Consider the following 16,725-nt stretch of genomic DNA (forward strand, 5'->3'; position numbering starts at 1 on the left):
CTCAAAAATTAACATGTTAAATATAGAGGAAAAAAATGCCTTTGGCTCTGGTGCCATACTTGTTTAAGCCTATGTGGAACAAAAGAAAACAGCTTAAAGATGTTCGAGGCTAGCCATAGCTCCTCTGCTTTTGCTAGTATTTGGTGAGTAACTTCTACACAGTGTGAACCAACAGGCACAAGACAGTTGGCTTCAAGTCTAAACACCCAACCAGCAATATGTATTGCTTTCATGGCTGCAAATAACACAGGACCTCCTGCAAGACTGCGCAAGATAGAGCAGTGCTAGCATTTTGCAGTTTCATTTTGCTAAGCTGAGAAAGCTAAATTCTACTAGTTTCTTCTTGTGCAATAGACCTCATATTTCACATGTCCTAGGAATTATTTTTCCTACTCAGAAACCTTTTCCAGTATCAAAGCCTGCTGAGAGAACCGTAACACTATTCCCCAAGCAGATTTATCAGAGCTTCGAATAATGGCAAGAATTCTTCACTCCCTATCCTGAGAAAAAACATGTGTTTCCACTTTAAGAGCTGCCAGCTTTACCAGAAATGTGTCTCTGCCTTTTAAATTACAGAATGTCATCCTGTCTATGTTACTCCAAACGTATCCATTTATTTCATTAAGATAACCCAATCTCCCAGTTTCTGGTTATCTTCACACTATTAATTTTTTGCCAAGAAATAAAAGACAAGCTCAATATCAGAAGTAATCTTTGCAGAATTCACAGGCCTTCATGCATTGAGTTCAGTATCTATCTAGATTGCAATAATTTCCATTTCTGTGCACTCATTTTCCAATCTCTCATTTAGATTAGTACAGTAAAATAATGAGTGAACCATCACGACCTAAAAATTTGTATCAATGGATATGTAACATTTTCCAGAGTTGTTGTATAATTACTAGCGTCTCCTCAAAGAGACCAGATGCCTAACAGAACCTAGTAGATTAAGATTCCCAGAGGCATAAACTGCAATTAAACACCTTTCATTAAGTTTCCAGTTCCTAATTATGAGAGGTATGTTCCAGTGAAATGTAGAGAATGTTACAGCTGCTTCACTGCTTTTATTACTAATTGGGTACACATAGCTAAGATCTCAATTAGGCATAACACTTAATCCTGTGCTTAAATCCTCTCATTTTAAGCATGCTCTTAATTTTAAGGAAATGTTTTACTTCATTGATTCATAATAACCTAATTAAAACAGTATGATTTTATCCCCATCATTAAAGGTGACATTTTGTTTATACAATTTAATTCCTCTTGATTTTCTGCACAGGACATAATAACATTTATAGAATAATAATTTTCTTCCTCTTACTAGGTAACACAAAGTGAGAACATCATTGGATATTACGTTACTGTGGAAAGAATACCCAACAGTTGCAGGGATTCACCAAATCTCCTCTCTCTGATGGACAGAAAAGTTTTTCTAAACCTCTCCATGGCTTATTATAGAGTTAATATTTCTGCCTATAACAAAGCAGGAGAATCTCCACAAGCCATCTACATTGTCCCAGACTTCTCTGCAACAGGTACTTGCCTCATCATTCATTCATTCGAGTAGCAGGGAAGTTTTATGAGCAATCTCTAGGCTACCTTTTGACAGTCTTTGGGATAGGGTTAAGCATTCTCTTGAATATTTATTAGGCTGATATTTTTGTGTAGTGAGGGTCAGTATTGTTTCTTAAGAAAGGATTCCGAAAGAAGTTAACTAACAAACAAAGCAATTTAATATTCCTTTTAGCACTTGTTTTCTCAAGCTAGAGAAATAACTATGTGCTAGATCTACCTATCAAAAGGGCTTGTGGAGTGTACTCAAAGTTAAGTAGATGCCAACAGTTTAAACAAAGTTTGCAGAATTATGTGCATATCTAAGGGGTTTGAGCTAAGTAACTACTAAGAGACCTGCCACTGTCCTTTATTTCAGTATTACGCCTACAGGCACATGGGACAAGGAATAGATAGGATGCACACATCATATTGCAATGAAGATGTAAGCTTTTGTGATGTCTAAGTACGCAGGTTTTTCATTTAAACAGTAAAACTATTTAACAATGGTTTTCTTCTAATATAAGCTAGTTTCATTTGTTATAATCTTGAGGTGTAGTTATTGCGATATAAGAAAAACTCCTCTCTTCCAAAGTAAGATTTTGTTGTTTTTTAATTAAGCTGTAGCATGCACATGTAAACAAGTGTGCAAGTACCCTTGCTGATCTCCAGACAGCTGCAGCTAATAGGTTTTCTAGGATTTTCTAACACTCTCCACTCATTTTGCTCTCCTTTGTCCTGCAAAGACTTAACAATTTGGTTTCGCCCTTACATATGACTGGTTTAGCTCTCTCCTGCTGAAATGTATACTACCACCTCAAGCCATCTTTTGACTGACAGCTACTTGTTCACTGAATCTCTCCGCCTGTTCTTCATGGATCTCTCCAGACAACTATTTCAAATTTGGTTGTATTCTATTCAGGTTCTCTGTATCTATCATGAATTACTGGGAAATACTTGTGTTAAGTGTGTTCCCAAGATAAATTCCTTCTCAGCATGCACAACTTTTCCTCAGCTAGTACAGACATTTTCTTAAATTTGACTTTATTATATTGTTTTTTCAGACAGGAAATGAAAAGGAGAATTTTGTCTGTCTGCCACAAGATCTACTTCTTACCCCAAAAGGACAGGTTGTTCTTCTCCCTCCTTAGTTTCAGTCAGAAGGTCTTTCCTAGTTTGATAATCTGTCTTTAAAAGTGTCAGAATGTTTAAGATCCTTGCAGAAAATGCAAAGTATATGAAATTATATAGCTATAATCCATAATTAGACCTTTCTCCTCCTCCCCTAGGTAAGCACTATCTCACATTTGCTCTATGTATAGCAATTAATAGCGGTTCACAGGAGGTTATTTAGCAATGTCAGGCTTCCTCTTCCTGAGGCTTGGAACAGCCATTTCCCCTTTTCCGATTGTGGGAAGTTAAAGGTCATGAACAGCGATTGACACTGGAGCTCCCAGAGATCATTGTGAAGTACGAGATGCTAAGTTTCGCTTATTGACGTACTAGTGTAAACCTTACTATGTACTGGTCCCCTGCAATGATAACCACTTAATGAATAATCTTCGAAAAAGAGCAAGAGAGAAAACAAGCAAGAGAGGAGAAATTTGCTTTCCTGTTTATTTATCTCTAATGGTGTATTTGTTCACAGATTTGCCTGGCCAAATCCATGTCAAACGCCAGGGAACTAATGCAGTTGTCACCTGGACTCCAGAATACAATCCAAAATGTTTTGTGGTTGACTGGGGCACTGGTAAAGAGGACATGCGCATGAAAATAGTAACTACAGCAACTGGAAATTTCACACTAGGTAACAGCAGCCACCACATCTGCTTATGGAGGCACCATTTCATTTATTGGTTATTTTTGGTTAGAGATGGTAGAATTTTCATTCTGGTTTTGAGATCAAACTGAGGATCCAGATAAATGCAACTCTTATTTTTGTCCAGCACTGAGACATCATCTAATTATTAGCAACACTAAGACAGATAAAAAGCAGAGTTTTCACTAGGACTCTTCTGGTCATAGTTGGACAAGAAATGCAGCTAAGCTGCTGTTGCTGGTATGATGTTTCTCCTTGCTCACATTCCAGGCAGACCAATGCATTACTGGCTTTAAAAAAAAAAAAAAAAAAAAAAAAAAAGTTTCTCTTGTCCCTAGGTAAACTTAACTTTAAATATAAACTGCTTTGTTACAGTCTCCCTTAGATTTTATTTTATCCCAATGGTTGTCCTTGTCAGTGTCAAAGTTCTCAACTCTAAAACTCTAATACCCTGCTTACCAAGCTAGGCATGATGAGCTGCAGCCAGTAATCACATTATGGGCCAGTCATCGAAAATCTTGATTAAAATCATGTGACTCTTGCAAAGACCATTCAGGACTGGCTTTTATGTACAGAATATTTAGCTTCAGAGTTCTATAAATGAATGCACTGTTTTCCTTGGTCCTTTTGTAATATCTGTGCTGCCACATTACAACTAGTTGTTTAGTTTGGTTTTATATATGCTAGCTGAGAGGGAAATATCTCTTCCTTGAAGTAAGATATCTATAGCCATTTTAATTCCCTACTTTTCCTTCAAGCCTTCCAGAAGATGACTGTAATCAGATCTGGCATCTTTTAAAAGCAAACCTGTGTTATGTCTTGTCCTGCTTTTGAAATAGTTTGCATTAAGTGTTTAAAAACAATGACAAAGGATGCATATATTTTGTACTCAGTGTAAAGCACTGTAAACTTACACTATGCTTTGAGTCTTAGAAAGAATTATACAGAAAGCTATAAAGTTGTTGTCTCTCCTCCCCTTCTTTATCATTTATAACTTTTCAGAAAACCCTGATGTACCTTTATTTGTTTTCCAGACAATTTTCAGCCATATAAGTTGTACAAAATAATGGTACATGCATCTGATGTGTGTCAGTGTGAAAGTTTCACAAGATATGAAAAGACTTTTGGAGTGACCCACTTTTACTCAGTTGAAGGAGGTATTCCTCCCCTTTATATAACCTCATCCCTTATATTTCTTTTCATTTCTTATCTGCAGCAATAAAAGAAAACCTACAAAGTTTCTCTTCCAGTAACTTAATAGCATTCTCCAGTTAGCCTTTGCTCCTAGCAGTTATGCACTGGCAGTGAATGGTCTGAATGTTCTTCCTTACTGATAGGTCCACAGAATTGTTACTATTATTACACATGACATTGCCAAAATAGCAGAAAGAGGGTCTTGGAGTTACTACTAATTGTAGCTCAAATTTAACTGTGGCCAAAGTCACATTTTCCAAACCCAATTCAATAGTGTCTTATATTGCAAGTTGAAATGAGCACAGCTGTGGCTATTGGAGTAAAAGTGTTTGTAATGAGACAGTCACAATTTCTACCTACTTTGGTATTGCTTAAGATGAGGGGTTTTTACTCTATGGGATTTCTCCTTTCTCTTCCACCCTTTACATTGTATTCATGATGACTAGAATCAGGCAAGGAACTCTCTAGGAAGCAACTAGATTTCAGTCTTGTATGTCTATTGCACGCGTATTGATGCAGAAGTTAAATTATTATCCGATTTTTAAGTTCCTAGGACAGGTCCCGCTAATGTGACAATTCTGAACATCAGAAAGCATTCTGCACTTGTGAAGTGGACTGAAATAGCTGCCGAAGACTGTTTGGGCTTTCTCCAGGGATATAGGATCAGCTACACAGATTCATCGAGGAAAAAGTCTCTGGGTAAGTCACTGTTGCTCAGACCACGCAGCAATTCAGAGCCACAACAGAAAAGCTTCATACAGACCATTAAGTGCTGTTGCAGCACACTATTGAGTTACTTAGATTTCTGCAGGAACTGAGTACTCTTAAAAGTCAGCTCCTGGTTAGAGTTTTAGTGCACTAGGTGGTCTGATGAATACCTAGAATTTTATAGGTATCATCTCAAATTAAATATTGGTAAGAAAATATTTCATTAAAATTTACAGTTCTAAGACTACTGCAGAATTCTCTAGTAACACTGAAAGGAAGATGTACACTCTCAGTATTTCTGAGGTATTAAGATTTCAGACACAATATTTTTATGCTTCATTGCAACTCAGTCAAGCTTGACTCGGAGCCTTTCTATAGGACTTAAGAAATTATATATTTCCTTTTTGAACTCAATTAGCAGGGAATACAGTTTGTATTTCTTACTTGTTTTCAAAGACACTTATTAATTTCATTTTTAGAAACATTTTCTTAAATTAATAGCTTTTGTGTTTAACTACAAAGGATGAAACTTCTACACATTGAAATAAATGAATAGTTGTGAGCTCAAACCATGTGAGTTTAAAAAAAAAATAATGCCCATACTTCTTTTGATAAACATTTTTCTTCTAGCTGGCAGTGGAAAGTCTTCTTGCCATAAATAACATTAACTTTGCACATACTGACTTTCAAATTAAATTAAAGACATGATATGGAAGACAAGTAGCGCCTGAGACCTGACACAGGGGAACAGCAAGGGTTCTATAATTCATATTGGCCTGTGCCTTTACAGGACCATAAAAAGTAACAAAAACTTCAAGCACACAGCATTAGCAGGAGGTCTGGCAACATCTTAAGGGGGATCTATTCCACCCCAATTCCTATTGGAAAGCACAAGAGGAGACAGAGGGGGAGTCTTCAGGACTGAACTTAATTTCTTTTTTTTTTTTTCTCTGCCCTAATCAGTCCATACAAAAGCATTACAACTCCCGACTGCCATGTTTTCCAAGCAGGAAGAATAATTTTATTGGAGAATTTTGGGGAAGGAAGCCTATAGGCTACAGCACCATTTCCACTTCTGTGAAGAAGTTAACCAGCAGTGGGAAACTTGAAAAGTAGTTGCTGCCCTGTTAGAGGCATACAACAGCATCATTGGTTGCATTACTCTGGCTGGGGAAAAGTTACTGCACCATCAGAAAAGAAATGTTGACCTGAAAGCCCTACCAAGGAGGTGAAGCAGAATGCACAGCCCTTTTTGTGTACTGAATGATGAGTAATAGCACTGGCATGAATTGAGGTGAATAACTACTGATTACTGCAGTGAGGGTGAAGCATGTGATAGAACCGAGTCCTTACATCAACTGTTACAACCAACATGAAAACCACTGTTCAGCGTGTTGGGTGCATTTTCCTGTCACGCAGTGTACACAGCCTTCTGCACTCACCCCCTAAACATCCTTGGTGTGTTAAAAGCTCATGCTTTTTACCTCTGGATTTAAAGTGTACATAAGTATTTTGGGCAAATCTTGTACCCATCCAAAAAACATCTGCACAGTGTGGCTTCCTCCAGGTGTGGATAAGGGCACAGAAATTTTGCCTTTTCCCTGGTCAGTTACACTGAGACAGACTCAGCCATCAGAGCTCGTCTAATGGTCTCCTTCCCCAACCCCTCTTGCATTTCAGCTGTCACTCTCAATTCTTCTACCACAAGTTACCATCTTACCGGATTGAAGGAAAAAACCATCTACCATGTGCAGATTTCAGGGTTCACTAATACTGGCGAAGGACCTCCGACTCTTTCACAACCTTTCAGCACCCTAAAATATGGTACTGTGGAAGCTCTATGCATCTGTGTTACCCAACACCAATCCTTGCTTTATGCACTATGTATGGCATTATTCTCTACCCTTTTCTGCTTTTCAAGGAGTAGCAAAGTGCTCATGCACAAGATTTATTATTCAATCCTTAGTTACTGATGGCAAACACACAAAATATTGTTCCTTTTTTAGAGGTAAACTATGCATCACAGAACAACGCTGCCTGTATTTAATTACCTATCATGCAAGGAAAACTTAGCTAAGGTTCCTCATCTCTGAAACATTTTTTGACCTTTTTATATCTTTATTTATTGTCAATTCCTGTCACAGATTTCAGCAGTTGAAATATTCTGCCTGTGAACTAGATAAGTTCAGTAGTCTAGTTCTTGGCAAAATCCTGAGCTATCATGTAAAACTCACTTCCAATTAGACCCCTGAGCCATTAACTGTAGAAAGAAATTCTCAGTTGCTCCTATTGTGGGTGATACCTAATCAAAGTATCTTTTGTTTTCTAATAATTTAAGTACATTTTATGTAACAGGTCCTATAGTTTGCTGGAAAAACTTTGCTTTTTTCAAAGGTGCCTGGATAGGTTAAGAAGATCAATACAGGTACATTTATAAAGTCTCATATATTATAATCATATAGGATTGGCTAAACATGGACTCTCAAACATTTTTAACACTTTATCAGTTAAACTAAATCTACGACTGCAGTAGACCCTTTTTTTTTTTTTGTTTGACCACAGCTTCACTCAATTGAAGGTTTCTAAAGAAAAAAAGAAAAGAACAGGCTAAGGTGGTATTAGCCACAGGAAAAGTAACCTGTGAAGGTCAGAGACAGAAGTATGTAAACAACTTCTCCCCACTACAGCTTTTTTATATTAAGTGAAGGAGGTAAAAACACAAAAAGCTGAATAGTCAAAAGTGCGAAGCAGAAAGAAAAAGGAAAGAAATTTAAAATCTCCCTTGAAATCAAGAGGGTTTCTGCCCCTTCCTCCCCACCCTCTGAAATCCTTTCTCCTGTCAACACAAGAAATTAACGTGTCTCCACTGGAGCAGGACTATTCCATGCATCCTACTGAACAGGTATTTGGATAGGATTTTTTTTTTCAGGAAAATAAAAAAAAATGCAGAGTTAATTTAATGCAACAGTTTAAAAATTCAAGTAATTATATTGAATTTAAACATTACATTTAATATTTCCCCCCTTCCCAACATTTCACAGGTTACTTAATCCATTAGAAGAACCTCAGGTTTCTTTGTCATAAAAGCTTTTTTCAGCAACAAAGCAATTTGCAGCTTTTCAAATGCATTTTTAAACAAAATTAAGTAGCTGTTTGATTTTTTAAAAAAGAAAAGTTTGTTGGTGGGCAGGTAGGAAAAGAAAAAGCAAGAGGCCTTTTTGCAAATATCGTTTGTCGGTATCAGCAACACAATCATGTACTGACCACACTTTCCTGGTGCTATTTTGAAACTTTTGATTTAGCTATCTGTAAAGAACACCTCAACCCCAACCCACTCTTCACATCACAGACTGCTTTGGTTCCTGTGTTAGCAGCACTGCTGTCACTGCCTGAGCACTTTATCAACCTTCATTAACCTTTCCAGCACTTAATCTCCTTCAGGGAGATGGAGTGGTGGTGGGAAGTATCTCAAACAAGTATTAACATAAGCAATAGATGTAGGCTTGCAGCAAGGGTTGAAAAATGGGTGGCTGCAGATAAAATTGTCTTAATGTTCCTAACAGGTGAAGCATGACACCTACCAAATACGCAAAGTGTACTATTGTTATCAGGACCGGGTGGGATCTCACAAAAAAAACCCCAAACGAACAAAACCAAACAACAACCCAAACTCTACTAGTAAAACCTGAAACAGATTAAGAGCCACTTTCACTCAGTTTTTTATGAAGTCAGACCTGCATCAGGGTCCTCACCCACTAAACAAGCTAGAGCTCACATAATAGCATGGGGAGTAGGAATACTTCCTTTATTAGAAAGTGTTTCTTTGGATAGTGGATTTAAAAATTCAGCACTGTATCTGGATATCTTAAAAATATGAACCTGAAAGCCTCAGACCCCCCAGAAATCCCAAGTCTTGTTTTAACTAGATTTCACTTGCAGGAATCCCAGAACATCTGTAAAGTTTCACTTGACTTCCGCTTGAAATATTTCTCTTGTGGAGGTAATACAGCCTTTCTATACTTCATACCATAAGTCTGATTCAATCTCTCCATTTCCCATCAGATAAAGGAGAATTTGAAGGTTTCATGACTGGCCTTTGCTTCAGCATGCTGTTCATTCTGGTTTTTGCACCTCTCACTTGTTCTCTAGTGCTTAAAAGGTAAGAAGGGAATATTGGCTGAAGTTGTTAGAAGCAGTTCTGTTTTACTTAACCCCGAGTTTCATAGCACTGGGCATTTTTTGTCATTAAAAACAACACAACTCAAAAAGCTCACAACACAAAAGCCACCCCACTCATTTACACAGTGAGAGCAATTAATTACAAACTGCTATAAGCTGATTAAAATAGTTCATCAAAAATCTGTAACCTTTTGCTTTTGATACAGTTATCTGACTACCTCCTGTCTCAAGCACCCTTGAAAAGAGAGAGCAAGGACCATTTCTCATAGTGGAAAATAGGTTATAAATATGGAAAAAACATGCATTTGATTATTTTGCTCTTTTATTCCCAACTGATAATCATGTTTCGTCTACTGAAATACAAAAATGAATTCCAGCAGCATACACAAATTGATGTTGCCATCTAAGCAGTTTCCTGCAAGAACATTTGGACGTTAATTGTGTAAATTATGCACATAATGAGAAGGAGTAATGGACAGATGAGTAGGAAGAAGAGAGAATAACAAGGGTGCCTGTAAGATATAGATGAGGTCCTCTTTAGAAGAAATTGTTCCCTCCACTAATAAAGTACACCCCCCTCAAATTAATCTAAGGTACAATATTAGGGGCATACACTACCAATAAAAGAAAAATTGCTTGCATAGTAATGGGTTCTAATACTCATTTTCTGATAAACCTAGTTGCATACAACCATTCATATTACTATTTTGATGTCCTAGAACACTACCTTCCCTTTTTCTCCTTTTTACAACACACCAGCCTCAGAAGCTGAAAGCACAGCTGCTAAAGGACAGAACAGACAGATGGTACAACCTGTGGCTTGAAAGCCATACAGCATGACACAGCTCACTTTAGCTTATACATCAGGCTAAACTCCTGCCCTTGCCATTGGGAAAAACACCACACTGCACACTATGTCTTCTGTGTACTTTCCTTTTCAAGTTTTACTTAAGTTGCTCTTTATCTGATCCAGCCTTTTTGACAAGAACTTCAGAGACCTGCACAGAAGTTTTGACCTAGAGCAAGTGTCATTGTGTGAAACATAAGATCATACTTCATTGTCTGGGCCCCTTAGCAAAGAATTTTTGGAAAACTAAAAAAACCCAACACACAGAAGCCTGGTGTAGCACTACAAAATAACAATCAAATATGTAGTAGTACTGAACACCTGGAACTTAGACAAAGGGTACCAAGGATTTCCCCCCCCCTCGCCCCCAATCTCAGTTCCCTGCTTGATTTGTAAAAAAGGACTCACCAGCCAAACACTCATGTTCATAGGATCAGCAAGCAGATTGGTAACTTGACAGCCTCAACCACAAACCACAGCCTAAACAGAGGCAAAGTACCTTACAGCTACTTGATTTGAAAACCAGACAACACTGAAGCTAACACTAAGGCAGGGTGATGGGCTACATAACCTCCCATGGTCTCTCACAGCTATGTTGAGGTTTTCTCCTATGGAGGTGAGTCATTGCCCAAAGCTCACAAGAGGGTGCTCTGAGAGCAGCTACTGACAGGAAGGTGATCAGGTCACCACTAAGATGGTGTCCCTTGGCTCCCACAGGAGCTAGTGATGAGCAGTCAGGGGTGACTGATGCCAATAGGATTGACCAGCTCAGCAGAAACTCCCTTTGAAATTCCCATCCCACTCCACTGCCGCTCCTCCTCAGGGAAATCACAGCTGGCCCCTGCCAGCCTGGGGCCACCGCCAGCATCTCAGGGTGGCAGGAGTGATGGGCAGGCCAGCATCACAGCCTGTCCTCTTGGGAAAGGCCAGGAAGGATAATGCCTGAGGTAGTACCCATGCTGGAAGCGGCCCAGGGAGGCTGAAAAGCTTATTTCCAGTTTTGTTGGTTTTAAGCCCCCCAGGTGCAAGGAAGGAGCTTGAAAAAAAAGGGCTCTGCTGAGACAAAGAGCCAGCTGAAACTCATTTGACCAGCTCCATTGGCAAAGTCAGCTTTACCTTACAAACTCCTTCCTCTGCAGCCAAAGCAGCTGGTATGAGTTTTTAGTAAAGGTATGTTTAAGTTTGTGTCAGGTGAAACAGCGAGATACTGTATGTAACAGGTCCCAGAAAGAGCAGAGGCTGGGTTGTCCCCTCCTGTTCTGGCCTGCAGGTAGCAGGGAGAGCCTCTTCCAGGTCACCGCTGTCATTGCACAGAAGCTAAAACCAGCAATAGCTTGCTCTTTGTTTGAGGGAAAGCAAACTTCTAAGCAGAAGCCAATACTTTCTAAAACAAACTTTCTCCTATGTGTCCAAGAGTCCTTAGGAAGATGGACGTTTTGTGGAAATGATAGTGGATTAGGAATATACAATGATTAAATGTATAGAAAGAGACATTATCAGCTCCTGTCACAGGTCCTTTGTCCTTAAACAAAGATACTAATTATCACTAACTCAGTATTTTGGTGTAGACCACCAAGCTCGGTCTTCAGTTTTTAATTGGCATTATGCTTAAGAGTCACTGTAGAGCTTCTTGGTTTGACGGTTGCAAAAATAGCAACAAAATGTTATGTATAATTGGTAGTTAATTTAAATGCCTAGGAAATGTCAGTCATTTAACTTGACAATAAATTCAGAATATTTCTTTACAGGGTGAAAATATGCTGGCCCAGTGTACCAAGTCCAAGAAACAGCAGTGCGCTCCAAGATATGGCAAGTATTCTTCTGATGGTATGAAAAAATACACAAGGGAGATCTTTCCTGCTCATTGATCAGTAATGCTGGTTACTAGTCTATTCTCATTTCACCCCGGTAAATGTCTAATATCAACAGTTGGGAAGCTAGAGTAATATTAAAAATATAGGGAGGGGGGAGGCTTGTTGTTTAGGCGGAGGCTGTATACACTTTTTAATTTAATAGAGATTCTCAGACTTTTTGGAGAACATTATAGAGTGTATTAAAACGCATGGTTGTTAAAACAACAAAGCAAAGTTTAATTGGGGAAAACAGAGTCTAAAGAAATTCAGGTTTTATATCTAGTCAGTTTTTACCACCTGGAACTGATTATTAAGTACAAGTTACTCAAAATACAAAGTAAGGCATTGTGGCCTAATTCCACAGAAGTCTCACAACAGAGGTCATGTATATGGTGTTTTCTGAAATCTACTTCTCACCCCTCAGTCTCTACCCACCTCCAGAGCAATCCAGGGGCTCTGGCTGGTCAGCTGGTAGCTGCCTGAGGAGCACCTACTAGTCAACAGGCACCAAATTTCAGCAGCATGTTCAAATCTTGCCCACGATTTACCCATATGCTTTGGTAAGGATAGCTGAATTTCAGGACTGAAGAAGTGCCTGGAAATCGGCTGTTATGATGAGACTGCTGGATACCATATTATTCACTTTTGCCTGTTAGTGGACTTACTTGCATCTTCCTCTCATTACCTTCCCCCTTTTAAACAAGTTTCTGCTCCAATTTTGCTGACAGCTGATACTAAAAGTCCTTCCTCTAGGATACCTCAGTTTATCTCCCAAATCTCAGACTGCCAACCATTACTTTTTTGGAGTAGGAATTTGTACTGCTTTCCTTTTTAAATCTCTTTGATTTTCTGGCAGACCTGAACTTTATTTGGCACTCCTAGATGTAGTTTCTCAAGCCAAGATCTAGTTTCTCAAGCCAACTTATCAGCTTTAACAAAACAGATTGCTATATATTTAGTTAAAAATAAGGCAGAAGCTGGAATGTATCTACAAGCCAGACACTGTCCAAATCTAGGACACAGGGTGAAATAATCAGCAATGAAACTTCAGAAGACCCTGACAGGCTGCTGTTAATCAAAGGTTTGGCTGGACATCAGCATTGCTTCCTTCAACAGAGCAAGTATGAACTTTCATATCCCTTGCTTGCTTTCTTCCTTTCTTCCACCTAAATGTAGATAAAGTGGTGAGCTCAGAAGTAGTATCAGATAGTCGTTTTGCCAAAGCCAGATAATGCTGAACAAAGGAGGATCAGATGTACAAATATACAGCTGCACAAAGTCAAAGTTTCAAAAGTGGTCCTGTTGTTAGAAGATTGCAGTTTCACTGTTCTGTTCAGTTAAATAAATTTGTCTCCTTACAAGCACCAGGCAACTTCCAGTTCTCAATGCTCGGACTCAGATGTCCCTCACTGATCACTCCAGTAAAAAAAACTCCATCTAATCCTCTTGCTGCTTCTCCACCATGCATTTAAAAAGTGGGAGATCTACAGATTCAGTACTTGAAGTGAGGCTTCTCAAAGGCAAAAAAGAAATCTAGTATATTCAGCATTTGGGGAATTTCTGCTTTAAAGAAAGCACAAGACCTGAAGCTGTTTCAATGTAATAATAAGCTTAGATGGAGTTGAATTGCAGAAGTTCAGCAAGAGAGGAGTAAGAGCTACCAGCCAAAATAACCTAATAGGTTCGAAGAATAATTTGCCATTGTGAAGAAATGCAGGTGAAATACATTGAGGCTGTATGTTACAGAAAGGACAAATAAGTTTTATGAATCAGAGTGCCACTTTGACATAAATAATTTAAAAGCAAAATATACCTACTTAAAATGCATTTAACTGTTCCTGCAGAGACAAAGCAACTGAAAAAGGAATTGAAGCCTGTATTAGCCAAGTCTGGTAGAGAACTACTGTAGTGTTGATAACATGGCAGAAACAGAAATAACAGATATCAGATAAGGATTTTGGGGAAAGCAGAAAAAGCTCTACATGAGGAGACAGTACATTAAAGCAGTTACCAGATACATTGCCTAGAAGCCATCTGATATTATGAACAGTTCATGAAATGTAGAAAAGCTGTTCCCCAAATAGGCACTGTAAAATGGAGGGAAAGGAGTAAATTTTGCTATACTCCATAAATTTATTCTATTTGTAGATCGTTTCAAGACTGAACCTGATCAGGTTAGTTGAGAAATGTAGCAACTCTTAACAGAAAATACATATATAATCCAGATAGGTGGCAAGAGAATTTGTACTTTAATACATCCCGTGGTACAGAGCAGCAGGAGGAACTAGAGACACTCTCAATTTCGTCAGCACGGAGAGGCCAGGAAAACGAACTATGGAGACTAGCATGCCAGCCTCCCTATCAGCATCCAGTTCTTCACATTTAGACAAAAGTCTTCAAAGATGCTGCTGCTTCTTCACCTATTAGTGCCTCTTTCAGACAGAAGCTCATATAGAGCTTATTTGAGATTTGGTAGGTGTGGAGTTGGGACTGTGTTCATAATAAATGATAACGGAGGTACTTATCACACAGGTCTTTATTCAAAGCAAGGCAAAAGCTGACTATGCAGAGGTGTCTACTCATCCCATTACAAGAGAAAAATAGAGATATTTTTATGCAGGATTGCTGAGATTTCAAAGAACAGCATACTCATTTCCAAGTCAGAACACGAACTGTAAGAAGAAAGAAAATAAAAAACCAATACACACTTATCTATTTCTTGCAAAAAAACCATGACAGTTTAAACAAATTTAAAGCAACTGAGGATGAAAAACAAAAAAGGAAAAAAAAAAAAAGTTAAAGGTTATACCAGAGAACATACTGGCCTGGCCATAATTTAAAAAAAAAAAAAAAAAAGTCAAAAGTGGGCAAACCTAACAGAACAATCTGAGTGGAAAAGAAGGATGCTCCATGTTACAAACTCTTTTCCATTTAATTGTCCAGAATTTGCAAAAACTTGTAACCCAAGGTATACATATATCACAACATGGTGTGAAGTTGAATAACAAACTGCTTGCAACAGCTGATAGCTAAAGCTTGTTTTGCTGCTCTTCAATTCAAGCTGCTGCCTTTTTTTATAGTAACATATTTGTTAAACTTTTTGAAAGCTGTGGCTCTCAGAACAGCACATCGTGAAACCTACATTTTATCACCACAACATTTTGTTCCAAGCACACATAAAAGCAAGAAAAACTTTGCTTAAATACTACAGGAGAGGAGAATATTGTCCTCTGAATTAGGGAAATAAATGTTTTCATTCATATTTCTAAAACCAATGAAGATGAGATAAAATGGATTAGTTAGCATGTTATATAGGCAGGACCAGGCTGCCTGACTCCTAGCTTTATTCTTTTGTTACTTATTTCAGTAAATTGCCAATTGTTCTTTGCAAAAGTATGATACTAAAATTATTCTTTCCCCTTGTTTTGCCTTACAGACTAATTGGAAACCTGTGTCAAGGTCACTGCTTCAGGCCCCATCAGAGAATGATACCACCAGCCTTTATGTCATAGAGCATGAGTCAAAGGCTCCTTTGAAGCTAGACCTCTTTACAGGTGGTGGAGAAGACAGCAAGTGTGACACTTGCCAGTCCAAAGAGCCTAGCAATAACATAGACATAAGCCTGAGGCATGAAGAAATCCCTGAAGAAGCAGTTACAAGTGAAGAAGAAGGAATCATTTCCATCACAGTACCACTCTTGAGTGATTACACCAGCATGGAGTTCAGCCAGAAAGCCCTGATGAGTCTGACAGTGAAGCTGCCTGCAAGAGCTGCTCGCCCTCATCTGGAAATGGAACTAAGCAGTAAGCCAGCACAAACTGAGCATCAGGTTTTCTTTGCTCCTCAAGACTACCTCAAACAAAGCCAGGTAGTGTTTTTGCCATCTGGGCCAACTTTGATGGGGCAACTGAACTGAAGCATCTTCATAATTTCCTATACCATAGAATCAAGTTCTTAAACCTCTGATGCTTGAATGGACCCATGAGGACCATATAGGACAGTGAGCTTGTGACAATAAGCTTCCTCAGTGACATAGGTTGATTATATAATTAGGTTAGCTCTTTCACCACCGTCATTCTGTGGAAAGTCCTACTGTCTTCACACAGGCAAAACTTTCAGGGAACTGCATGATAAACCTCCGAATAAAGTACCTCTTGCTGGGTGCTTAGTCCCACAGCACTCAGGAAACCATATCAAGGCTTCTGCTCTAAGCACAACATTGTTCTAGTCATCAGGAAAGTTCTCTAATTACTGTGACCAGTTTAAGATCTGATTTTCAGATCTGATAAATTCTTCAGTAAAAATTGCAGCAAAAATGTCTACCACTCCAGAAAAGCTTTCCAGTTAGTCAAAGCTGACCAAACAAAAAAGTGAAAAGCCTTGAATTTAGGAATAGAGAATGATGCTTATCTGTTTATGTAAAGCACTATTAAGTGCTCTACATCTTAGATCTTTACACCTTTATTCACTGTAGATAGTGCTGTGTAAATGAAGATGATAATAAGTATCATTATTAGTATTGGAGTTTTTACTCACATTAAATTAAGGCTATTTCATCCTGCATTTATCTACAC

The 16,725-nt window shown here is 38.4% G+C and overlaps 1 protein-coding gene across 1 annotated transcript in view; it reads left to right on the top strand.

Moving 5' to 3' along the window:
* Positions 1–16,160, top strand: part of LOC142599429 (interleukin-6 receptor subunit beta-like) — a 30,269-nt gene extending 14,109 nt beyond the window's left edge. Inside the window, exons 8-15 of the mRNA XM_075739940.1 lie at positions 1,325–1,535; positions 3,200–3,358; positions 4,405–4,527; positions 5,111–5,263; positions 6,953–7,096; positions 9,335–9,431; positions 12,047–12,107; positions 15,588–16,160. Of these exons, the coding sequence (XP_075596055.1) occupies positions 1,325–1,535; positions 3,200–3,358; positions 4,405–4,527; positions 5,111–5,263; positions 6,953–7,096; positions 9,335–9,431; positions 12,047–12,107; positions 15,588–16,067 (1,428 nt within the window). The 3' untranslated portion in view covers positions 16,068–16,160. The remainder of the gene's footprint in view (positions 1–1,324; positions 1,536–3,199; positions 3,359–4,404; positions 4,528–5,110; positions 5,264–6,952; positions 7,097–9,334; positions 9,432–12,046; positions 12,108–15,587) is intronic.
* The last annotated feature ends 565 nt before the right edge of the window (positions 16,161–16,725 follow it).

This window comes from Balearica regulorum, chromosome Z (genome assembly GCF_011004875.1).
Source record: "Balearica regulorum gibbericeps isolate bBalReg1 chromosome Z, bBalReg1.pri, whole genome shotgun sequence".
Lineage (NCBI taxonomy): Eukaryota > Metazoa > Chordata > Aves > Gruiformes > Gruidae > Balearica > Balearica regulorum.